Source organism: Pleurodeles waltl, chromosome 8 (genome assembly GCF_031143425.1).
Source record: "Pleurodeles waltl isolate 20211129_DDA chromosome 8, aPleWal1.hap1.20221129, whole genome shotgun sequence".
Classification (NCBI taxonomy): domain Eukaryota; kingdom Metazoa; phylum Chordata; class Amphibia; order Caudata; family Salamandridae; genus Pleurodeles; species Pleurodeles waltl.
This window is the reverse complement of record NC_090447.1, coordinates 987,746,033-987,772,872: the sequence shown is the minus strand read 5'-3', so window position 1 is coordinate 987,772,872 and position 26,840 is coordinate 987,746,033. Positions and strand designations below refer to the sequence as shown.

The following is a 26,840-nucleotide window of genomic DNA, read 5'->3' as shown; positions in this document are numbered from 1 at the left end:
TGAAAATCCAGAGAGGTTGTTTAGGCTGTCACTTTTCCATTGTCTTTCCATAAAATCTAGTCGGCTGGTGATCACACACACTTTAAGGATCTCTTCCCAGATACATTAAACACAAGTAACAAAAAGCCTAATGCTAATTCGTCTAGACTGCAATGCACTTTGTTTGGGAGATATTACTAAGAAGCAATATAAGATAAATAAAACACATATCTTAAAAATTGTAGTAGTAGTGAAGAACACCCATTGTTTTTTAAAAGGGTGTGGCAATCAGTCACATACTTTCTAAGGTGGGTAGGTAAGCTTGAGGTGCGAGCAGCTGGGCTCATCCTGCATTAAGGCAATAATGATGCTTAAGCTATCAACAGCAAGAGGGTGCCAGATTTTCCCTGGAGGCAATAAATAAGGTTCCGCTACAGGGAAAAAGGCAGGAAATTGTTGGTTCATCTATGGTATGGGGTCAAAAAGCCTTGCACCAGCCCTTGCCAACTATAATTTGACAACATTTTGAACATGGAAATTAAGGAGGATTTCAGCAGCTTTTCACCACAAATCTTTCAGTCATGGGGAGATCAAAGAGGTGCAATTCTTTCAAGAATGATTTCTTATGTTTCCGAGACACATTGGCTAAACAAGTGTAACTTATTCTCACCTCCTCTGCACCAGGGCAATATTCGTATCCAACAGCTACACACTTGAAACCATAAAAGCAAGCTTTTTCATCCTTCACATAGTCAGATGCAGTCTCCAGAGAAAACAGTGCTTCGTTGCCTAGGACAAAATAATTACATTTAGTTGTCTCATAATTAAACAAACTGCCCAAAGTCATATTATTGATTTCGAAAGCGTGCATGTGTTTGACAGAATGAAAAGATTTAAGTGTACGTGTGTACATATAAAGGATACGTGATACCTGTTGAGGGGGATGCACGGAGGTGATTTATGTAATACAATCCCTTCCTTGTGCATATGCAAGTTCTTGTCAGTTCTTCTTTTGAGCAAAGGAGACAACTGCAGAGTGGTTGCTAGAAGAGCAGTTAATGGGTAAGAACCTTAACTGACATCAACAGGATCACAGTAAAGATACCCAACCCCTAATCTCATTTCGCAGCTCTTTGCCCTATTCAACTTTGGTGGTAGATTTCACAGCACCCAATATTTAGACAGTGAGGAAGAAAAGGGAACACTGCCCTTCTTAGGTTTAATCAAGTAGTTGTGCAAACCGACCAGTTGAAAATGAGCATTGTTCCAAGAGGAAGCAGGCAAATGTGAGGTCCGCACCATGCAACTGTAGCTATGTGACTGTAGAATGAAACTGGCATCACCTAAACCCATGGGAGTGTGGTCAGATTGCGGATGGAGGTTGGTTATCTTGGACAGTATAGCAGTGGATTATCAAGAACACTATCCAACTGGCTGCTCTGTAGTCACTCAGGCGACATGACTGCGGGCCAAAGTCACAAACAGCTGCTGTAGGAAAATACCCTCTTTTTGGCATGGTTACCCCCACTTTGTGCCTGATATCAGTATGCTTTGACTGTTTTCACTGAAATCCTGCTAACCAGGACCCCACTGAATGTGCTCTCTTCCTCTAAATATGGTTGCTCAGGACTTTACACACCATACAATTGGCATACTGGTGCCCTCATATAAGTCCCTAGTATATGGTACTTAGGTACCCAGGGCATTGGGGCACCAGGGGTTTCCCATGGGCTGAGCATGTTTTGTACCACCCATGGGAGCCCGTGCAAAATGTGTCTGCAGGCACGCCATGCAGCCTGGGTGAAAAGATGCATGCACCCTTTCACCACAGATCACTGCACAAGGTCATTGTAAGTCAGCCCTGTGGAAGGTCCTAGCCCAGAGGGAAGGGTACAGGAACCTATGTGTGAAGGCACCCCTGCATGAGCAGAAGTGCCCCTAAAAAGTCCAGCTCCATTACACTGGACTTTGTAAGTGCAGCACAGCCATTTTACTCATGTACTGGACACAGGCCACTGCTATCTGTGTCCAGCTACATAAAGGTAACTCAGAACCTGGTCATGTTTAGTATCAAACATGTAGGAATCTTACCCCAATACCGTTGCCAGTGTGGGGTGTATGATTCCATGCACACTGGGGGCTCCTTAGAGGATCCCCAACATTGCTCCTGCCAGTCGTCTGGGGTTTTCAGGGCAAACTGCGCTGCTGCCACCCATCAGACAGGTTTCTGCCCTCCTGCTGCTTGACCAGCTCAGGCAGAGGAAGAAAGAACAAAGGATTTCCTTTGGGAGAGGGGGGACAACACCCTCTCCCAAAGGAAATAGGAGTTACATGGCTTGGGAGGGTTAGCCTCCCCAATCCACTGGTATGCTTTGAAGGACACATTTGGTGGCCTCCATGAATAAACCAGTTTGCAGCAGGCAGTAACCCCGGTCCTTGCTTTGGCACTAAACTGGACACCACTCATCTGTTTCAATTGGAATGGTTACTCCCAGGTCTATGTTCCACTCTATACTCCACTCCCTGCAGGGATATAGACCACCTCAAAAGTTTGGGATTTTCACCTTTCTTCGGTTTTAACCATAGGAGGGACTTGTGGTCTCTCTGAACAAGGAAGTGAGTGCCAAATAAGTATGGCCTTGGCTTCTTCAAAGCTCATATCACAGCAAAGGCCTCACTCTCTATAGCTAACACTTTTCCCTGGGGGTCACCCTCCTGCTAATGAAAGCTACAGGTTCATCCGGACCCTCTTCATTCAGTTGAGAGGGTACTGCCCCTACCCCAACCTCAGAAGCATCTGTCTGCATAATGAACTGCTTGGAATAGTCAGGGCTTCTCAATATAGGAACAGAGCACACAGCCTGTTTAAGGTCATCAAAATCTTTTTGGCAGCTAACTGTCCACAGAGCTTTCTTGCACATTCTTTTAGAGGTGAGGTCATTTAGAGGGGCTACAATGGAGCCCTAGTTCTTAATGGATCTCCTTTAGTACCCTGTCAAACATAGGAAGGCTCTGACTTTGGTGTGTGTGGTAGGGGCAGTCCAATCCAGAATGGTCTGGATTTTGCCCTGTAGTGGTTGGATCTGGCCTCCACCTACTATGTGGCACAGATAAACCACTTTGCACTGCCCTATCTGGCACTTTGAGGCCTTGATAGTGAGGCCTGCTTTCTGCAGTGCCTCCAGTACTTTCCCAAAGTGGACCAGGTCGCCCTCCCAGGTGGAGCTAAAGACAGCTATATCTTCAAGATAAGCTGCACTGACGGTTTCCATGCCTTGGAGAACTTTATTCACCAGCCTTTGAAATGTGGCAGGTGCATTCTTCAATCCAAAGGGCATCACTGTGAAATGATAGTGCCCACTAGTTTTGACAACTTGATCTGCTAACAGCCAGCAGTCAGGTCAAAAGTGCTCAGATACTTGGCAGAAGCCAGTGTTTCAATGAGCTCATCTGCCCTTGGGATAGGATGAGCATCTGTTTTAGTTACAGCATTGAGACCCCTGTAGTCTACCCAAAACCTCAATCTTTTTGCCATTTTGGGAGTGTGGTTTTGGGACAAGGACTACAGGACTAGTCGAGAGGCTGTCAGAGGGCTCAATGACTCCCAGGTCCAACATCTTTCGCACCGCAGACTTGATGCACTCCCTGACATGATCAGGTTGCCGATGTAGACTAAGTAAAATATGAAATGGAAACAGGAACTAAATTACCTACATGGATTGCCTTAATGTTCTTTGAGGAGGTAGTAAGGAAACTCACCAGGATGCTGTGACGGAAGCAGCAGGAGCCCTGGAACTACACAGGTATGATACCAGTCCCTGCGTCATGTAAACGTATGCTACCTCGGTGTCCCCTCGCATGCTGCCTCGGAACTAACATGGAGATAGGTTAAAACTTGCTGTGGGCCAGGGGAGCAGTCAGGGCACTCTTTTGTTCCTGTACCTCATGCCAGGCAACCAGGTGTGCACTTGTGCCTCCCTTTCCTACCCTGAAAGCACACTAAAAGCATGCCTATAAACTGTGTTATCGGTTACACCAAAACACACCATTTGTTAAAAAGTTTCATGGGGAGCGAACCCCTCCAAGTCCCCTCAAATGTCGGTCTCACTCGCTTCGCTTTGCTTGCTCGTAAGCCTTCATTAAATGCTCCTATGACCCACCACTTTTAAATTCTACCAGCCACTACTGGGATGGCGGTTGTAATCGGGTCTCAGTGGAAACCCTCCGGCGTGTACAACAGATGAAGGGGAACTGGTTGTCCCAGATTTTGAATTATATTATCTGGTGGCACAGTTGCAATGGGGTACTCAATGGTAGGATGGTACACATCGTGAGGAACTGGGTCGCATGAGGATGAAGGGTAATCAGGGTGTATACCCAAAACAAAATTTAGGGATACAAAACTAGGGATAATTATGTGGTCCTCTCTCAGTATTTTTGACAAAGGTTCTATCGCAAGTGCGAACAGTAACAGGGATAGAGGGCATCCCTGACTAGTACCGCGGCGTATGGGGAACGGATCCGAGACCACCCCGTTTACTTGGACTCGTGCAGTCGGGTTGGAGTAAAGTAATTTTACAAGGCCACAGAACTTAGGCCCAATCCCATTGCCCTGGAGGACCTGTTCCAAGTAGGACCAGTCCACGGTGTCGTTGGCTTTGTCGAAATCGAGGAGAAGAAGAGCTAGGGGTGACCAGGTCAAGACCTTACGGTGTGCTAAGGCAACGTGCAGTCGTCTAATACAGTGTCTGGACTGCGTGAGGGCATAAACCCACACTGGTTTGAGTGTACCAATGTGGGGAGTACGGGCCTCAACCTGGTGGCGAGTACAGTTGACAACACCTTAATCTCGGTGTTCAAAAGGGAAATGGGTCGGTATGCCAAGCAGCTGCGCGACGGAGGCTGGGTCTCGGGGATTACCACGATAGTGGCTTGGTCGATCCTGGAGGGGAAGTGGCCTTCTTTCTCAGCTTCTTCGTACATTTTAAGGAGGTGAGGGCTAAGGATATCACTACATCGGTGGTAGAGCTCCGCCGGGAAAACGTCTGGGCCAGGGGTTTTGCCCGATGAAAAGCCGGCTATCGCCCCGCGATCTCTGCAAGGGTTAGTTCATTATCCAGGATCTCCCTGGTTGTTCGCGGAATCCTAGGAAGCACAATGTCCTCCAGAAGAGGGGATTCTCTTTCAACGGGATGTCTGGGGTGCTTTGCATATAACTGTGTGTAATAGGAGGCAAAGCTTTGGGCGATGTCACCCGGTAACCTAGCGAGCACCCCAGACTCAGTGACCTCGGAAATGACCCTGTCAGCTAGTGGTCGTGTGGCCTACCAGTGCAGGAGCTTTCCGTTCCTGTCCCCCCAATCGTATACCCGGGCTGCTTTCGCTCTCCAAATGTGCTTCGCGGACTCTTGGGCCAGGTGGTTAATCTCTTCTCTAATCATGGTAAGTTGCCTTAGAGTGGAGGCTGCCGCATCTCTTGTGCTTTGTCGCTCAAGTCATATCGCTTTGGTTTCTAGTATTGTCACCTGCGCGTCTCGGGCGCACTCCCGGACACAAACAAGGTGTTTGGGGTGAACCCGAAGGGTAGCCTTGCATGCAGCCCAGACTGTGCCCGGAGACCACACCGATCCCAAATTGTGTTCAAAATACTGAATAAGATGTTCTCTGAGTTCTAGGGTGTATTCGCCCTCCTGTAGATGCCACGCATTTAGAAGCCATAGCGGATGTCGGGCCGGGTCCGAACCACCCAGTCTGATCTGCACTGGTGAGTGGTCCGAGACCCCCGTGGTAGTATCTCTGCCCCAGTGACCTTCAAGATATCCTGTGCAGGCATAAACACAAGGTAAATTCTAGCATGCGACTGGTGGGCTGCCGATGTGTGTGTATTGCCGCGTTCTCGGATGCCAGGTTCTCCGCACCTCACACAGTCCAAGGCTCTCTGCCCACCCATTCAAGCTCGAGGCCCGCCCAGATCGAGAGATATTGTCCCGGAGACTTCTAGACTGGGGTCCAGGACGGAATTAAAGTCTCCGCCTAATAGAGTGGAACCCTGGGGGAGGTCCGTCCAGAACCCAGCGGAGTGCTAGCAGGAAATTGTCAAATCCGGTTGGGGGGCATAGGCGCACAGAAGGTTACACGGTGATCCGTGAAGTGATCCAGACACCACCACAAACCTCCCCTGTGGGTCGGACCTCATAGAGGTAACGACCATTGTTAGTGAGCAATGGAGAAGAATAGCAACCCCCCCTTGACCCTTGTGTAAAGCCGGAGTGGTAGACCTTATCATATCCCCCTCGCAAAAGCATGGGGCAAATGGTGCCAAGCAGGTGGGTTTCCTGTAGTAAGACCACTGATGGGGCATATCTACGGAAGGCACTAAACACTGCAGACCTCTTAATTTTGTTCAGAAGGCCGTTCACATTCCACAATAGAATCTGTGTCAGTGAGGGCCACATGTCCATTGTGTCGGTGTAGTGTGACATTGGGAGCCCATCAAGGGGCCCAGGGGCAGCCGTCCCAACCAAATGAAAAGAACACAAACATAAACGCAGAAAAGGAAACTTATTAAAACGACAATACTAGGTCCCATTATTAACTTCACACCCCCCAACTCCTCCCACTCCATACTTCCACCCCGGAAGCATCTGTCGGCCAACTACCCAAACAAGGTAACGCAGCCAGGTGGGCTGTCACTAAGGTGGACTGGTGGACCTCTCCATTCAGACAGATTGTTATACAATTAATCAATAGAAGTCGAGTTCTGCGAGCCAGGTGGTGAGCGCTACATCAACTGACATCTGTGGATGTGTTTCAGTTTATGTGTGTTGGCATCCTGCAGAACCAGACGCCGTCAGCAAAATCATCTTGTTATCCAAGTACAGGGGACTGGCTCGACTTGTCGCTGCCCGACATCCGCACCGTGGAACTGGTTCCCGGAGTGTCTGCACCGGTCACCGTAGGCTCTTCTCCCCTTCCCTGCCGGGACCTTGTTTGTCTGCGGTCTCTTTGTGAGATTGGTCGGGCCCGGGACCACTTTCAGAGGAGCTTCTCACCAGGCCAGGAGGGCCTTTCCGACTCCCAATGCCTTCCTCTGTCAGCCAGTCCCACGCCTCCTCCGGTGACTCGAAAAAGTATGTTTTGCCAGCCATGATAACTTTTAGGTGTGCAGGGAAGAGGAGCATGTACAAGAGTTGCATCCCCCGGAGTTTATGTTTGACTTGTTCGTATGACTGGCGTCGGGTTTGGACCTCACGGGTATAGTCGGGGAATATTAAAATCTTGTTGTTGTCCCAGCGGAGATCAGTGGATCACCTAGCTTCCCTGAGGATGCTGTCTCAATCTTTAAAGTTGAAGAAGCGCGCGATTATTGGTCTTCTGGGTCTGCCGGGATGGGGCCACGGGGACAGGGCTCTATCTACTCGCTCAACCGCGAACCAGGGTGAGAGAGTATGCTCTGGCATCCAGGTCTTAATCCAGTGCTCCCCCAAAAAAATCAAGGGCCTTGCCGTCTTCTGCTCCCTCCGGAAAATCAATGAAGCAAAGGTTATTGCGTCTGGAGCTGTTTTCTGCGTCTTCGGCGCGTCGGTGAAGTTCTCCTGTGCGAGTTTGTAATTGGGCTACTTTGGCCCTGAGGTCAGCAGGATCATCTTCTGTTTGAGAGACACGGGCCTCAACAGTGGGAATGCGACCCACCGTGTTTCTGAGATCTTGTCTTATGAGGCCCACATCCTCTTTCACTTCCCCAATTTTAGTCTCTACAGCTAGTTGCGAAGTTTGGATTGCTTGAAGAATAGCATTCACTCCGTCGGGGGCAGGGCCTCCAACGGGAGCATCTCCATCACTCCGGGAGGCTGTAGGGTGTAGTGAACTGGTTAATCTTTTGTTGGGATGCTGGTGGTTGCTTTGACAGACCTGCTAACTAGGCCCCAGCACCAATGTTCTTTCCCTAACCTGTACCTTTGTTTCCACAATTGGCACACCCTGGCATCTAGGTAAGTCCCTTGTAACTGTTACCCCTGGTACCAAGGGCCCTGATGCCAGGGAAGGTCTCTAAGGGCTGCAGCATGTCTTATGCCACCCTGGAGACCCCTCACTCAGCACAGACACACTGCTTGCCAGCTTGTGTGTGCTGGTGGGGAGAAAATGACTAAGTCGACATGGCACTCCCCTCAGGGTGCCATGCCAACCTCACACTGCCTATGGCATAGATAAGTCACCCCTCTAGCAGGCCTTACAGCCCTAACGCAGGGTGCACTATACCATAGGTGAGGGCATAGGTGCATGAGCACTATGCCCCTACAGTGTCTAAGCAAAACCTTAGACATTGTAAGTGCAGGGTAGCCATAAGAGTATATGGTCTGGGAGTCTGTCATACACAAACTCCATAGCACCATAATGGCTACACTGAAAACTGGGAACAAACTTCTCAGCACAATAAATGCAATAAATGCACACTGATGCCAGTGTACATTTTATTGTGAAATACACCCCAGAGGGCATCTTAGAGATGCCCGCTGAAAACATACCAGACTTCCAATGTGGGCTGACTAGTTTTGCCAGCCTTCCACACACCAGACATGTTGCTGGCCACATGGGGAGAGTGCCTTTGTCACTCTGTGGCTAGTAACAAAGCCTATACTGGGTGGAGGTGCTTTTCACCTCCCCCTGCAGGAACTGTAACACCTGGAGGTGAGCCTCAAAGACTCACCCCCTTTGTTACAGCACCCCAGGGCACTCCAGGTAGTGGAGTTGCCTGCCCACTCCGGCCACGGCCCCACTTTTGGCGGCAAGGCCGGAGGAGATAATGAGAAAAACAAGGAGGAGTCACTGGCCAGTCAGGACAGCCCCTAAGGTGTCCTGAGCTGAGGTGACTCTGACTTTTAGAAATCTTCCATCTTGCAGATGGAGGATTTCTCCCAATAGGATTAGGGATGTGCACCCCTCCCCTCAGGGAGGAGGCACAAAGAGGGTGTAGCCACCCTCAGGGCTAGTAGCCATTGGCTACTAACCCCCAGACCTAAACACACCCCTAAATCAAGTATTTAGGGGCTCCCAGAACCTAGCAAGATAGATTCCTGCAACCTAAGACGAAGAAGGACTGCTGACCTGAAAGCCCTGCAGAGAAGACAGAGACACCAACTGCTTTGGCCCCAGCTCTACCGGCCTGTCTCCCCACTTCAAGAAAAACTGCAACAGCGACGCGTTCCACAGGGTCCAGCAAACTCTGAAGCCTCAGAGGACTACCCTGCATCTAAAAGGACCAAGAACTCCTGAGGACAGCGGCTCTGCTCCAAAGAAGAAAACATCTTTGCAACAAAGAAGCAACTTTTAAAGAACACACGTTTCCCGCCGGAAGCGTGAGACTTTGCACTCTTCACCCGACACCCCCGGCTCGACTTGTGGAGAACAAACACTACAGGGAGAACTCCCCGGCGACTGCGAGCCCGCGAGTAGCCAGAGTTGACCCCCCTGAGATCCCAAAGCGATGCCTGCAGAGGGAATCCAGAGGCTCCCCCTGACAGCGACTGCCTGCTTCTAAGAACCCGACGCCTGGTAAGGACACTGCACCCGCAGCCCCCAGGATCTGACCTCCAGTGAAGGAGCAACCCCCAGGTGGCCCTCTCCCATGCCCAGGTGGTAACTACCCCGAGGAGCCCCCCCTTGCCTGCCTGCTTCACTGAAGAGACCCCTGGGTCTCCCATTGAACTACATTGCAAACCTGACGCCTGTTTGCACTCTGCACTCGGCTGCCCCCGTGCCGCTGAGTGTGTACTTTTTGTGCTGCCTTGTGTCCCCCCCCCCCCCCCCCCCCCCCTCCGGTGCCCTACTAAATCCCCCTGGTCTGCCCTCCGAAGACACAGGTACTTACCTGCTGGCAGACTGGAACCGGGGCACCCCCTTCTCCATTGAAGCTTATGTGTTTTGGGCACCACTTTGACCTCTGCACCTGACCGGCCCTGAGCTGCTGGTGTGGTAACTTTGGGGTTGCCTTGAACCCCCAACGGTGGGCTACCTTGGACCCAACATTGAACCATGTAGGTGGTTTACTTACCTGCAAAACTAACAAACACTTACCTCCCCCAGGAACTGTTGAAAATTGCAGTGTCCAGTTTTAAAATAGCTTATTGCCATTTGTGTGAAAACTGTATATGCTATTTTGCTAATTCAAAGTTCCTAAAGTTCCTAAGTGAAATACCTTTCATTTAAAGTATTGTTTGTAAATCTTGAACCTGTAGTTCTTAAAATAAAATAAGAAAATATATTTTTCTATATTAAAACCTATTGGCCTGGAATTGTCTCTGAGTGTGTGTTCCTCATTTATTGCCTGTGTGTGTACAACAAATGCTTAACACTACCCTCTGATAAGCCTACTGCTCAACCACACTACCACAAAATAGAGCATTAGAATTATCTCTTTTTGCCACTATCTTACCTCTAAGGGGAACCCTTGGACTCTGTGCATGCTATTTCTTACTTTGAAATAGTGCATACAGAGCCAACTTCCTACACACATGTGCAGCAATTCCATTATTAGATTGATTTTTCACACCTCGGTTGTGTCAGGGAGCGAAGGCAGGAACGAGTGATTCCAAAGGTGACAATTAGCAAGGAGTCAAGGCGAGGTAATACCAGGCTACTCGAAGTATAACTAAGGGTACTAAACAACAGAGGACAGGAGATAGACAATAAAGTATGATCAAAGTAAGGGGTGTACTAGTATATGAACAAGAGGTCTCTTGGAAGTTTAGGGAAAGCTCTTAGGACTGACACCAGCAGATGTCTCTTAACAACAGTCACACAGTAAAGTCATAGTGAGGCCTGCTGTTTAGAGACTTTGTACTCAGTGCAAGGAGGACAGACTTACAATACCGAGGCAGGTAAGACTCTAAGAAACTTGGGCACAACAACAAAAGGCTTTCCCCTACCTGATTGGAACAAAGACCAAGCCAGAGGTCGCACTAAATGGATGGGAATGCCCCATTTGTACATGTAAAATGGAACTAGAACTCAGAGCAAGGAACTCTGTGGTGTAACCAACAGACACTGGGACAAGTAATACCCAGCTGTTACATGGAAACTGGAACTAGGACTCTGAGCCAGAAACTCAAGGCTGTACCCAACCTGCACTGGACAAGTTATGCCCTGCTGGTTCACAAGATAGAAATTCAGAAGGAGGAAATAAAGGGAACCGCTGCCAACTCAGGGAATAGGAGGTCAAAAGCCCAAAAGGGGACACATAGTAATTAGGATATCAGGATAGAAATAACAGTGAAACTGAGAAACAAGGAAAACAAACAATGCTGCTCATGGCAGCCACAGGAAAACAGGACACTGCAAAAAGCAGCAGCAGGAATCAGGACCCTCCTCACAAGGTTTCAAGGATTCAGGAGTGCAGGCAATGGAGAAAAGGCAGGAGCATCCACCAGCAGCAGCTGAAGCACAAGTTCTGAAAGCAGAAGCCAGGATTAAATCCCTCCTCCAAGCTCACAGCCACACAGGGCAACTGAAATTTATAACACGTGTGAGCAGGCTGCAGCACAGTCGAAGTCCCTGCTTCAGCTCTGTGCCTGAAGGAGTGCACAAAAGTTCCTGGACGCAAGCAGAGGGCAGAATGAAAATTCAGAGTCGAACACTAATCGAACCTTATTTCATAATATGACAGGGTTTAATTTAAGGGAACACGTGGGCATACTGGAAGTGGTAAATTAGAATTCCCAGTAGGATAAAATTCACCCAAAGTCTCCTCTCCAGCACTCATGATTGGGTAAGGCACAAAATAATGCATTAGTGGTTGATAAATAAACCCTGGAATGGAATCCGAAGTGAACCTAGTTTCTGAGAGGTTTTGAATACTTAAGTTCAGCCCATGTTCCAAACTAGTATTCATGATGGCAGTAGGCATGTAGAAAGTCCTCATGTAATGCCACCCATTGGCATGATCGCAGAATCTTGACAGAATGAGGATAAAAAAGTATCACAGATGAGCAAAAGAAGATGACCATACAAGAGAACAAGAAAGAAAAGCATCTGCAACAGCCTGAGGCTTCTGGGGAGGAGGGTAGCTTATGTGAATCTACTGATTTACATGCCACGAGCAGATGCTTACAGGGTAGGCAGCATTTTTTGGTTGTGGCATGTGTAACTGTAAATACGTATGCTCTGCATATTCTATTAAGCAGCTCTTCCATAAGCAGCATCTGGCAGGAGGATGTTGCAGAGGACTTAAAAAGTGCTTGTTACACAGTTTGGCAAACATTAGTTTTTTGTGTGTTAGGATGTCCACACAGTAGTGCTTAGTGAATGTGTGTGGAGTGGACCAAATAGCTGCTTTACATATCTCAGTTATGGAAACATTTCCAAGGAAAGCCATGGAAGCCCTTTTTTGCAGGCATAGTGGGGCCTGAGTGGGGCATGGGTGGGGCATGTGCTTGCCTCTCAGCTTTAGCATTACCAAGCTGAACGAATTTGACCAGCCATCTAGCTATGCCAGTTTTGGACAGAGCATGGTCTTTGAATGGTTCATAGAATGAGACTACGAGCTACTATTTTTTTGCAAAAGAGTTTGGCCTTTTCAATGCAGTACATGATGACCCTCTTGATGTCTAATGTGTGAAAGAGCCTCTCTGTCACGGAGTCTGGGTGCGGAAAGAACAGAAGGAGTTTAATGGTTTGGTTAAGATGGAGAAAATATACTACCTTAGGCTGAAATTCTTGATTTATCCTAAGGTTGACTAACACTATGCACCTGATATACAGGTTCCTGGAGAGTAAGAGCTTGAAGCTCACTTACATGCCCGATAGAGGTTACAACCACCAGGCAAGACACCTTCCAGGAGAAAAACTGCCGGGGGTATGAATGAAGAGGTTCAAAAGGAGGGCACATGAGTTGTGGGAGAACACTGGGGACGTCCTAGGCAGGGGCCTGGGGTACCAATTTAAGTCCCTACATGTAGAGCCTATTGACTGGGACCCTGAACAATGCAGTGTGTTCCCCACTCTGAAGGTAAGTGAAGACAGTTGTGTAGACAAAGCCTGACTTCTGCAGATGAAGCAGGTAGCAGACTATGTCTTGGATTGTTGGCTTGAGAGGGTCAGTGTGTTTATAAAAACAGCAGTCTACCAATGCTATCCATTTAGCTACATAGCATGGACACCTTCAGGGTCTTGGGGCTTCCTTAAGGATGGTCATATAAACAGGAGGCAGACTGAAGTAGCCAAACTCTAGGACTTTAGGAGCCAAATCGCAGGATTGAGCTGCCTGGCTCTTGGGTGCCAGACTGAGGAGGTCTGGCATGTTAGGCAGCTTCTTGTGGGGCACTAGGGACAAGTCGAGAAGGGTAGTGAACCAAGTTTCCTGGCCCATGAGGGAGACACCAGGATGAGTGTGAGGGATGTTTGCCATCTGAACCATGAATGAAAATAGTAGGAGAGGTGGAAAAGAGTGGGAAAATAACCCTGACCGGTTAATCCACAGTTCATTGCCTATGGACTGAGGGTGTGGAAACCTGGAGGTGATGTTTGGGCATTTGGTGCTTTCAGCAGTGGCAAAGAAGTCTATATCGGAGAACCCCCAATGACAGAAGTAGATCTTGTGGGTGTAGTTCCCACTCATGGACTTGTTGCCACATCCTGCTGAACAGGTCTGCAAAGTTGCGGTGCACTCCCAGGAAGTACTTTGCCAGTGAAAAGACCCTGCACTGGAGAGCTCACTGCCAAATGCCCTGTGCCAACAGTGACAATTGTAGTAGTGTGTGCCACACTGTTTCTGGAGGTAATACATGTTGTGTGTGTGGATGAGGGCTGCCTTATGTTGAATGAGGCAGAAAAAGGCTTTTAGAGCTAACTGGATGGCCAGTGGATCCAGGTAGTTGATGTGACCCCCATTTGTGTTTGCTGTGTCCACGTAGCCTGAATAATCAAGTCAGTCCTGTAAATGCAACCCTCCCTTCCCACTGGGTAAATGAAATGTCAGTTGTGATGGTCACTTGTGCAGAACTGGGTCGTGAATGGATTGGCCTTGCAACAGAGTGTTGCTGTTCCACCACTGCAGAGTGTGATAGGTGCTGGTCCAAATCAACACTAGATCTTTCCAGTCACCCTCCACGTGACCTTGTGCAGCTAGGCACTCTTGCAGTGGACACGTGTAGTCTTGCATGGGGGGAACCATGGCGATACAAGAGGCAACCATGCAGAGGAGATGGCCTGATAACTACTTGTAATTATAACTGCACTTATATAGTGCTTACTACCCCCTGATGAGGCGAAGCGCTTTTAGGCGAGTAGCACGCTACCCCAGAACCCAAAATAGATTACTGCTAGCTTAGTAGAGGGAAATATGAGTTAATTTGAGCAGAGGGCATGATAACCTGTTAGTTGGATTGAACAGGTTAATGGAGGGATATATGTTGTTATACTATAGAGTCATTTGGAAGCTCATAGTATTAAGATGAGGTTTAGGATAAGTAAAAGGAGAGATGGATGCATGAGGGGAGACTTTAGAAAGGGTTATTTTGGAGATCACAGTAGTATCTTGAGGTTTGCGATGAGTCAGATTGGAGGTAGACAATATATTGAGAAAAGTATAGTGTGAGACCAATTGGATAGTCAGTTTTTTTCTACAGTAGGAGTAAAGTAAATGTATAGATACATAAGCACACAGGTACAAGTATGAGGAAGATAATATATATTGACATTTAAAGCTATATTTTATAAACAGACTTTCAAGTTTTGCTGTACTTTAAGCTAATCTATTTGTGTATTTGAATAACTTTTTTATATTTACCTCAATATTTCAATAGTGATGCACTTGTAGATAAAACAGTAATGATGATATTGACATACTGTGATAGAAAAAACAGAAACCTATATGCAGCTAATCAAATAACATATGGTAAAAATGCAGTGACCTGTATACATGTTAAAAAAACAAATGTAAAAAGAACAGATGATGGACAGAATGCTGGACAATGCACACATTCACCCCCAGTCACAAAGATCTGGGTTTAATCCATCGTTTTTTTGCTCACCACCCCACCCCAGTTTGGACCCAGCCATATTCAAATCAGTCTTGATCCTGTTCCCCATGGGAACAGTCCAGCCTGAACTCCCAAGCCAGGTCCTCCCTGGACCGGAAACAAGCTTCCTAGGAACGGTTTCGGGGTATCACTCTTCATCAGCTAGGCTAGCTTGAATCCAGAGGCGCAGTGAGCACAGGACCCATGTCTGGGCATATCCTTCCCACTTGGGGCGACAAACGCAAAAAGAACAGATGATGGATGAAATGTCGAAAAACTGATGGATTAAACCCAGGTCTGTGACTAGGGGTGAATGTTTGATCTGGTCTATATTCTGTCCTTCAACTGTTCTTCGTTCTATATACATGTTGAGCATAGAATTTTAATTATAAATAAATATATACACACATAAATATACACACATTTAATCATACATAATGAATATATTTGCTAAGCAGACCAAAAGAATATCTATATATTTAAAAAATCATAATTATTATACATATTTGTACAAAGGAATACACATTTCTAGATGGATACATTTAATCAAATTATAAGTGTTTGTATACACAAGAATAGTCTGTACATTAGTGTTTGAGTATGGCAAGTATGCAGGAAAGAACCAGCTCGAGTAGTCTTCTGAAGATAATAAATATCAGTGGATCTTATGTCTGGGGGTAATTAATTCCATAGTTTGGCTGCTTGAAGAAAGAAAGATGTAGAAACTTTTTTTTTTTCCTTGTATGGTGGGATATCTAGGCGAGGTGCCAATCTGGAGCAGCAGTTCCTTTGTTGAATGTATTTGGTTATTTTATTCCTGATGAAAAGCGGTCCTGTTCCATGTATTGCTTTGTGGGTGATACAAAGCAGCTTGAAGGTGGATCTTCTGGCAACCAGTAACCAATATAGGGCCCTCAGGGGAGATGTGGGCTTGTGGATTTAAATGTAGGAGTAGTCTGGTAGCAGAGTTCTGAAACCGTTGTAGTCTTTTCTTAGTTGATAAAGAAGATCTGTGCTAGAGGCCATTGGCGTAATTCAGTTAAGACAGTACAAGATAGATAGTAGCCTGGACCCTTGTGTAGAAATCCCAGATGGGGAAGATGGGTAGCAGAGTTAGTAATGAAGCTTGATCTTGCTAACTTCCTCACTTGGGCACTCATTGATAACTTAAGGTCCATGGCGATTCAAATGTTTCTTACTTCCTTCGATACTTTAGAAGGTGGTACAAGGTTGTCATGCCAGGCATAGAGTGGGTCATAATTTCTCCAATCCTCACGCGAGCATTTCAGTTTCGGAAGCATTCAATTTGAGATGGTTCCATGTCATCCACTCATCGACGGCTTTGAGGCAATTTCAGATTTGTAAGTGTTTAATGTCTTCGGGGCTTTCAAACAAAAGGAGTATTTGTGTGTCATCTGCATAGTTATAGCATGTGAACTGAAATTAATTGATCATTGTCAGTAATGACCTCATGTAGATGTTGAAAAGCATGGATGAGATGATAGTGCCTTGAGGGACCCCATGGTTTTGTGAAGTACTGTTTGGATGAGAAAGCGGGAATATAGATAACGTTTATTTTGTTTCGAAAGTAGGATGTGATCCAGTCGAGTGCAGCCCCCGACCCATGCCAGCTTTGTAAAGTCTTTGTATTAGAATGTCCAGTTAGTGGATGATATAATGGAAGGCTGAGTATAGGTTTGGTGGTGACAGGAAGTGGTCTGTTAGGAGCAAGTAGAGGATAGAGTTGGTGTTTTGTATGAAGAGTGTGTGTCTGGTTGGAATAAAGTTATGTATAACATAGCTTTGTGTTGTGTTGGTGATGTGTAGTATTGTTTGTGGTAAAGGATAGAGGTGCTTTGTGTGACAGTGAGGGTGCACTTGTGTAGTAGCTGGGGTAGAAGGGTGTATATGTGTGGTTTTGTAGTGGTTGTTGAGACCTTCAGATGTGGATAGGGTTTGTTTGTAGTAAATGAGTAGCGTACTTTAACTGAGTGCCTTTTTTTTCCTAATGTTTGAGGGTCTTGATGAGTTAAGGTAGTGACTGGTAAATGGCAAAATGGCAGCATTTCCGACCCTAGGCCTGAACATGCCCAAACAGGTAACCGCTCTAATCCTCTCTGCCCTTAGTCTCTCCACACGGAGCCTTAAGGTTAAATAACCTTATTAGCCAAAGGGAACTTGTAGGAAAAAGCCTCTTTTGACATGGCCACCCCCCACCCCCACTTTTTGCATGGTTGCTGGTTTAATTTCGACTGAAAGTGCACTTGGTTACTGCTAACCAGGACTCCCATGCCAGATCTCTGTCCCTCAAAACTGCACAGTTGTTTCTCCCAATAGGCAAAAGCTTTAACACCCACTGTAATTCCTGAGCAAATGGTGCACCTGAACCCTAGAACTCAGATCCTGACTACCTATGAAGAAAAGGACACAGAGGAGTCACACCTGCAAAAGAGGAAAAGAAGCAGCAGCTGACTTGGTACCAGCCCCACCAGCTGTCCTGCTGACCTCGATGGACTCTGCCCAAAAAGACGACTTGTCCTGCAGTCAAGCCTCAAAGAAACCCAAGGAGGACTGCTTGCCTTCCACAAAGACTCAGACTCCCGTGAGCAGTGGATCTGCTCTGCAACACAATCTCAAGAAAGCAATCTGCCTCCTCCTGAACAGCAAAGACCCGAAACCCAAAGTGACCTTTGCAACCGTCGTCCACAACCCGAGGTGAAGCCAACCAACTGTGCAGGCAAGGTTCCCCAGCTGTCCAGAGTCTGAGTCCATTCAAGTTTCACCCCTCTTGAACTCTTCCAAGTTGTCTGCAGCCTCTGCACGTAGGCCCTTTCTCATACGGCCTTGTGGTGAGAGAAAACCCAACACCTCCAGCAACCACTGCACCCGTTGCCCACGACCCAATCTGACCCTGGTTTCACCCCTGCTGGACTCCCTGACGACGCCTGCAGCCTCAACACACAGGACCCCCTGACCACAAGGACTCCCAGATGGAGAAACCAACACCTAAGGAAACTCCTGCATCCGTCGCCCATGGGCCCTGGAGAAAAGAACCAAATGTGCACCTACATCCCAGAGCACCCCATGTCTACAACCTACCTGTTTGTTGATCCCAAGTGGCTTCCTAGCCAGAGGCTGCAGCCTGTCTTCAGGAGGACCAATTGACATAGAAAACTATTGGGCACCCAACGCCTTGTTGCACCCCTGCAAGCGGCCGCCCCAGTGCTGCCCAGAATGACCTTCTGATGTGGTCCTGATCAGTGCCCAGCACTTACTATAACTTTCTGAGATTGGCCTTGTAAGTTGCTGTTAACCCTGTGTCTGTTGAACACTGCTTTCCTCCATTGGCTAACATTGAAGAACTCTGAAATTGCACTAAGTGTTGATTTTTTAAACTAAAGCATTTATGCTTGAAACGGAACTTACCCTGTAACTAAGTTCTTGGTTTTAAAGTATATATAAACAAAAGTATTATTTTTCTATTGGTCTCAGATTTATTCTTTGAGTGTGTATCTCATTTATAGACTCTGAGTACAACAGATGCTTAGCACTACACTCTGATGAGCCTAACTTCTCTCCCACACTAAAGAACCACAAAATAGAGCATTAGTCCTATTTATTTTTGACTCTGCAAACCAATTTATTCACTGGACTCTGCATGGTGTACTTCTTTTTACTATACCATAAGGAGAGTCAGCTTCCTACAGAACCATACCCCTAACCAATTCAGAACCTAAGCCCTAGGACCAATAGGAGACATGGCCCTTTCGACCAATCACAGCCCTAGCTACCAATCCAAAGCTAAACCCTAAAGCCCTATGTCCTATAGAAACCCTAGTTCTATGAACGCATCAGAACCCCTGATCTATCAGCCAATCAGTAATCTAACACTAAGGCCTAGCTCTGATATAAATCCTAGCCCTAAGAGCCAATCAGAGCACAGATGCATCAACGAGTAAGAAAAAGGGCATGTGACATTAAGCACAGGCTGTTAAACTGGTGGACAGGGAGCTGCTCCTCAAGTCAGAATCTCCTTGAATACAGTCTCAATCCACATTGTGCAGGCCCTGTTCAACCCTGCAGGCAAGGCCCAAATCTAAAATAACTAAAAATACTGCTTTTCAAGCTCTTAAACAATTTACCAAGCACAGTTTAAACCACAAAGCAGAGTAAGCAGTCTCTTAAAAACACTCTGCTTTGCCTCTGAGATGTAGTTTGTCTTTTTACCTTTTAAACACACAAGCTTGTGAGGGGGGTGGGGCAACCCATTACAGGCCTTAACACAGTACAGGGCAAAATTAGAAGAGAAGGTGGTACAGGTATAAAAAAAAAAAAAAAAAAAAAACAGCAGTTGTAAATGTATAAATTGCACAGAAACCAGCCAGGCGTTCAATTCACACAGTCACATGTAAAGAACAAAGCAATTTTAAAGTTTCAAGAATACAGAGCACAACTCTGTGTTCTTACCACCTTCTTGGTTTTTTTGCTCACAGGGCTGTTTCGGGCACATAGAAGCTGTGACCTCAAAATGAAGATGGCTGTCTTGGGGTTCCCTTCAGAAACTTCAAGAGCCTGTTTAAGTGTCAGAGGAGGGTTCAGGGCTGCTTGGGAGTCAGAGGGCCAAACAGGAAAGCACAGGCTGTAACGCAGGGAGATGCTCTTCAAGTCAGAATTGCCTTGGATACAGACAGACTTAATCCACACTTTGCAGGTCTTGTTCAACCCTGCAGGTAAGGCCCAACAAATCTAAAGCCACTGCTTTTCGCACACTAAACAACTCACTTTTTCTACCCCTAAATGAGTGATACAAACACTTTTTCCAAGCAGTCTGAAGTTGGAGATCTGGCTGAAAAGGGGTCAGTACGGACTGGAAAGCTTGGATCTTTGCTTGGCTGGTTCATGCTATCCTGATGACTGAGTTAAGGTATGCTCCCAAGAAGGGCTGTACCTGTAGGGGCTGCAGATGGGACTTGAGTATGTTTATCGTGAACCGTAGACGGTGCTAAAAGTCTATGGTGGTCTGGGTGTGAGGCAAGCACTAGGTTTGTTTGCCCTTTATCGGCCAGTCCTCCAAGTATGGGAAAATGTGGATGCCGGTCTTCCTGAGATGAGTAGCAGCCATAGCAAGACTTTGTAAAAGCCCTGGGGGCTGTGGTGCTCCTGAAGAGACAGCACTTTGAACTGAAACTGCTGGCCACTTACGGACGGAGATGTGAAAGAAGACGTCCTTCAGGTCAAGTGTGGTCATTAAGTCACCTTGCTGTAGGAGAGGGATGACATCCTGCAGCAATATCATGTGGAAGTGCTCTAACATAATTGATTTGTTTAGGGGAGCAAGGTACAATATTAGCCAGCGTGTCCGTTCTTTTTTGGGATTAGTAAGTACAGGGAGTATTACACTTTGCAGCGCTGGTCTGGTGGAATAGCTCTATTGGTCCTCGAGTGCTTCTACCTCATCCTGAAAGAAGTGCTAATGTTCTGAGGAGGGATGTTTGGTGGGGTTGCAGTGAGTTCAAATCAGAAACCCTGCCCTATGATAGAAAGAACCCACTGAGGGATGATTTCTTCCCAGCGTGAAAGAAACCCTACAGACTTACCCAGAAAGATGTAATGTGATCTGAGGGGAAGGTTGATTGAGTCACCGTTTGGCAGGTGCAGCTCCTTTAGAGGCACCACTCTTTTCATCCGCCCCAGGACCTGTTACTCCCGAAGCTTCCAAAGGATTAACGTCGTGTCAGAGTCTGTTGTTGCTGTTGCCTGCGGGAGGAGGCAGGTGCCTCAGGAGAGATGACCTTGGAACCTTCTTTATACTGCGACCTCTGAAAAAATAACCCCATGGAGATTGTGTTTGGAGAGCTCCTACTGTTTTGGCCATATCTGTGTCTTTTTTTAAAATCTTTTCCAGCATTTGATATACCTGAAATCCAAAGAGGTAATCTGCAACAAAGTGCAGGTTAATCACATGCTGTTCCCCCTTTGCCTTAAAGCCTAGACACACAGCTAGGCATGGCACCAAATAAGGACGCAAGAGGTGATATCCCACACCGCAGCATCAGCAGCATCTGAGGCACACTGAATGGTGATGTTAGATATAATTGTCCCTTCCAAAACTAGCTCAAGGCCGCATTTCTTGTATTGGTCCGGGAGATATTCAAGGGGCTCCTCCATCTTATCCCAGTGGGCCTGATTATATCTAGAAAGCAGTCCGACGGAGTTAGCGATGCAACAGTGAGCTGCTGATTGTCCGGTGACCTGCATACTCGAGGAGGAGTGTTGCCAGTGCCCTGGGCGTTGGCGCGCTTGAGCCCGTATGGACCAATAGGGAATCAGGTAAGAATTTGCACTAGATATATGGTGGGTCTGAAGGTGAATAGTTATAATTTTTGCCCACCCTAGGGGTTCCTACAATGGCCTTCTATGGTTCTTGAATGTCTCTGGAGCGGTTTTTAACATGCCCTTCAGGATAGGAAGGAACTGTGGACAGCGTCTCCACAAAGAATTCCCCCTCCTCCTGTACCTTGTGCATCTCAACATATGAAAGGAGGCAGTCCGATGGAAAACCTTGTAATAGGAAGTGGTATCATCAGGCGGGTTGAGGCTTGGAGTGCTTTGATGGGGTAGAATTGTGGGTCAGTGTCCCCAGGTGAGTCACCATATCTATCCCACAGGTCATCCAGAGGCTCAGGGTCGAATAGGTCAGAGTAGAGCTTCAATGGGTAGTTGGGACCCTTCCTCAAAGATGAATGTAAGGAACCCTCAAGCAACTGATGCGGAGGGGGTCCCTATGGATGACATGAAAGACAAAGTCAATGAGGAAGTAGGCTGATGCCCCTATTAGTGTGCTTCTTGGTCTTGGCAGGTGGTGCAGGGCCTGAGCCAGGAGCCTTCTCGAAAGTCAGTTTTCTCTTGTAAAGGACAAGGTTCTGAACTTTTGGAGGGGGGTTGAGCGACAATACTGCTGGGTTGCAGGTGAACAAGGAGCCGCTTCTGCCAGGCATTGAGCTTCTCCTGTGGATGCCACAGGATGGGTTTCTCCTGGTCCTTAGATCATGCAGGTAATGGGGCTATGGGTGGTGGGCGTTTTGGCCTGGAAGGTGGTTTGTGGCCCACTGGTGTTAAAAAAGTTGGTCACTGAGATGGTCTGTAGGAAGCTGGCTATTTATGTAGTGTACCAATGTAAGGGTACACTATGCAGATTGCCCAGGGCTAACCTTATTGGTTGACAGGGTTTGAAATAATAACCCTAAAAGTTCTCTTTTGTGGTAGTGTGGGCGAGGAGTTAGGCTTATTAGAGGACAGTGTTAAGCATTTATTGCACACACAAAGCTGGTAAGCGAGACACTCAAAGAAATCTGACACCAGTTTACACAATTAACACTTATTTTTATATGAATTTAGCTACCAAGGTCATCAGAATCAGGTAAGTACTTTTCGAGATAGGAAGTTTTATATGTTTCAAAAGTTGACAGTGCAATTTCCGGAATGGTAATGTTATCCAAGGATGAAGAGACATACTGCATTCAGGTACCTAACAATGAAGTACAGGACTGTTCTTCTGGAGTTAAGGTACGTACGGGCCCAGGGTCAAAGCAGCACCAACAGGTCACTTCAGAAGGCACTGCGGCATCCGGGTGCAGAGGTAACAGACACTGAATAAGGGTACTTGGCAGTGACTTGGGGAACTGTTCTTCTGGACTTGAGGCGAGAATGAAGTAAAGTCCAAAGACACACCAACAGGTCACCTCAGGGGGCTCTGGGGCGTCTGGGTGCAGAGGTGTGTGACAGCATCGGGTGTCCCATTCACTTCAATGGAGATCAGTCCAGTTAGAAAGTGGCTGAAAGCAGGGACCTGAGGGGGCCAGTCTGGGGGACCCACAGTGGAGCTCAGGTCTTACGATGCTCAGGATGTGGAGGCACCTTTTGTCCTCATCTCCTCTGGCCGGAGCGGCTGGGAGCAGAGTTGTTCTGAGGCGTCGGGTTTTTATCAACTGAGGCACTTGCGGTAGAGTGTGCCTGCACAAAGAGGCTGCAGGTGACATCTGAGAGTCCACTACTGGAAACCCAAAGGTGGGCTTTGGCTCTGGAGGGCCTGAGGACCATGCTGGCAAAGTTATCCCACTTTAAAGGCTAGGGGCCATGGGTCCAGTGGTGCCACCCAGTGTCAGGGTTTGGCAGTCTAGAGCCCTCCTGAGTCTTCTTTGGTGCCTGCAGGGTGCAGGGAAGCTGTCTCGCTACTCCATGGCAGAATATTGTTACTTCGCAAAGAGCTGGCAGTCCTCCCAGGCTTTTGGAGGCAGAACAGCTGCAGGACAAGTCATATTTGGTGCAGCTGCCAAGGACAGCAGGCAGGCCGGCAGGGTTGGAGCCAAATCAGTTCCTGCTCCTCAGTTCTTGCTCTTTAGGTCCTCCTTCTTCTTTAGTCCAGCGAATCCATAGTCCATGCATCAGAGGACCTCCTTAATACTCCATTTAGGGATCTTAAGGGGAGTAAAGGGTAGTAGCCAGTGGGCTACTTACCCCTTGGGGTCACTACACCCCCTAAATAACCACTTCCTTTGGGGGGTGGGCATCAGCTTGCCCCTATATTCCTAATTGCACCACACACAAGATGGAGGAATTCCTAATTTCTTGCTCACTTCAGACTGGTCACCTTAGAGGTGTGTCCATCCTGTCAGTGCAGCACACCTCCTGCATAGCTAATTTTCTCGCCTGTTCTGGCGCAAAATGGGCCTCAGAGCAGGGATTTGCCTCTATCAGGTCTGGGAAAATGGGGGCCGCACACCAGTGGCGGCAGGGACTTTGAAGTCCCTGGCGTTGGTATGCAGATTTACTAGCCATCCTGCTGGAGGAGGTGATAACACTTCCTGCCAGAGCAGGCATTGTTGCTCACCTCAGAAAGCGGGGACTCTCACCTCCAGGGGGTCAGATACCTGTGTGTGGTGGCAGGCTGGTCGAAACCAGTCAGCCAGCACACTAGACGACTACTAGGTTTCAGGGGGCACCTCTAAGGTGCCCTCTGGGAGCATGTCATAATAAATCCTATATTTGCATCAGTATCGATTTATTAACACAAGGTTTTTGATAGCAAACACCTCTATTTTCCGTGCAGCCAGTGAATCTGCAGCGACTAATGCCACGAACAGATGTACACTGGGTAAGTGACATTTTCCGTTCGATGGCATGTGTAGCTGCAGATACACATGCTGTGCATAGACTAGTAAGCAGTTATCTCCCCAAAAGCGGTGGTTCAGCCTGTAGGAGTTGAAGTAGTTTGGAATAATGTTCTTAGTACAGCTTGACCTACTGTTGCTTGTTGTGCAGTTAGCACATCTACACAGTAGTGCTTGGTAAATGTATGAGGCGTAGACCATGTTGCTGCCTTACATATTTCGTTCATTGGAATATTTCCTAGAAAGGCCATGGTAGCACCTTTCTTTCTGGTTGAGTGTGCCTTTGGTGTAATAGGCAGTTCTCTTTTAGCTTTAAGATAGCAGGTTTGAATGCACCTAACTATCCATCTAGCAATGCCTTGTTTTGAAATTGGATTTCCTGTATGAGGTTTTTGAAAGGCGATAAATAGTTGTTTTGTCTTTCGAATTAGTTTTGTTCTGTCAATGTAGTACATTAGTGCTCTTTTGATGTCTAATGTATGTAGTGCTCTTTCAGCTACAGAATCTGGCTGTGGGAAGAACACTGGTAATTCTACCGTTTGATTCAAGTGGAACGGTGAGATTACTTTTGGTAAAAATTTGGGATTTGTTCGTAGAACAACTTTATTTTTGTGTATTTGAATAAATGGTTCTTGAATGGTAAACGCTTGAATTTCACTCACTCCTCTTAGAGATGTGATGGCAATTAAAAATGCAACTTTCCACGTTAAGTATTGCATTTCACAAGAGTGCATGGGCTCAAAAGGTGGGCCCATGAGTCGTGTTAAGACAATGTTGAGGTTCCATGAAGGAACTGGTGGCGTTCTTGGTGGTATAATTCTCTTTAGGCCTTCCATAAACGCTTTTATGACTGGTATCCTAAATAATGAAGTTGAGTGCGTAATTTGCAGGTAAGCTGAAATTGCAGCAAGATGTATTTTTATGGAAGAGAAAGCTAGTTTTGCTTTTTGCAAATGTATCCTACTAGATCTTTTGTAGATGCATGTAAGGGTTGAATTTGATTATTATGGCAGTAATAGACAAATCTTTTCCATTTATTTGCATAGCAGTGTCTAGTGGTAGGCTTTCTAGCCTGTTTTAGGACCTCCATACATTCTTGTGTGAGGTCTAAATGTCCGAATTCTAGGATTTCATGAGCCAAATTGCTAGATTAAGCGATGCTAGATTTGGATGCCTGATCTGTTGTTTGTGTTGTGTTAACAGATCTGGTCTGTTTGGTAGTTTGACATGAGGTACTACGGACAGGTCTAGTAGTGTTGTGTACCAAGGTTGCCTTGCCCATGTTGGTGCTATTAGTATGAGTTTGAGTTTGTTTTGACTCAACTTGTTTACTAGATATGGAAGGAGTGGGAGAGGGGGAAAAGCGTAAGAAAATATCCCTGACCAGTTCATCCATAGCGCATTGCCCTGAGACTGATGTTGTGGGTACCTGGATGCGAAGTTTTGGCATTTTGAGTTTTCCTTCGTTGCAAATAGATCTATTTGTGGTGTTCCCCAAATTTGGAAGTAAGTGTTCAGTATTTGGGGGTGATTCTTCCATTCGTGGATCTGTTGGTGATCCTGTGAGAGATTGTCTGCTAACTGATTCTGAATTCCTGGAATAAATTGTGCTATTAGGCGAATGTGGTTGTGAATCGCCCAATGCCATATTTTCTGTGTTAGGAGACACAACTGTGTTGAGTGTGTCCCTCCTTGTTTGTTTAGATAGTACATTGTTGTCATGTTGTCTGTTTTGACAAGAATGTATTTGTGGGTTATCATGGGTTGAAATGCTTTCAGCGCTAGAAATACAGCTAACAGTTCTAGGTGATTTATGTGTAACTGTTTTTGCTGTATGTTCCATTGTCCTTGGATGCTGTGTTGATTGAGGTGTGCTCCCCACCCTGTCATGGAAGCATCTGTTATTATCATGTGTTGTGGCACTGGGTCTTGGAAAGGCCGCCCTTGGTTTAAATTTATACTGTTCCACCATTGAAGCGAGATGTATGTTTGGCGATCTATCAACACCAGATCTAGAAGCTGACCCTGTGCTTGTGACCATTGTGATGCTAGGCACTGTTGTAAGGGCCGCATGGGTAACCTTGCATTTGGGACAATGGCTATGCATGAGGACATCATGCCTAGTAGTTTCAGTATTATTTTGACTTGTACTTTTTGTTTTGGATACAAGGTTTGTATTACATTGTGAAATGTTTGTACTCTTTGTGGGCTTGGAGTAGCAATCCCTTTTGCTGTGTTGATTGTTGCTCCCAAGTATTGCTGTGTTTGGCACGGCTGCAGGTGTGACTTTGCGTAGTTGATTGAGAAATCTAGTTTGTGTAGGGTTTCTATGACATACTTTGTGTGTTGTGAACACCGTTTTAGCGTATTGGTTTTGATTAACCAATCGTCTAGGTATGGGAACACATGTATTTGCTGCCTTCTGATATGTGCAGCTACTACTGCCAGGCATTTTGTAAAAACTCTTGGCGCAGTTGTTATTCCGAATGGCAACACTTTGAATTGGTAATGTATCCCTTGGAATACAAACCTTAGGTACTTTCTGTGTGAAGGATGTATTGGTATATGGAAATATGCATCCTTTAGGTCTAGTGTTGTCATGTAGTCTTGTTGTTTAAGCAGTGGGATTACGTCTTGTAGAGTAACCATGTGAAAATGGTCTGATTTGATGTAGGTA

General features: G+C 46.7%; 1 protein-coding gene across 17 annotated transcripts in view; it reads right to left on the bottom strand.

The window, feature by feature from the left end:
• The window catches only part of MYCBP2 (MYC binding protein 2), a 1,769,078-nt gene that overhangs the window by 892,144 nt on the left and 850,094 nt on the right, over positions 1–26,840 (bottom strand). For all 17 annotated transcript variants that reach the window (XM_069205243.1, XM_069205245.1, XM_069205247.1 and 14 more), the window contains one exon: positions 650–768. In XM_069205243.1, the coding sequence (XP_069061344.1) occupies positions 650–768 (119 nt within the window). The remainder of the gene's footprint in view (positions 1–649; positions 769–26,840) is intronic.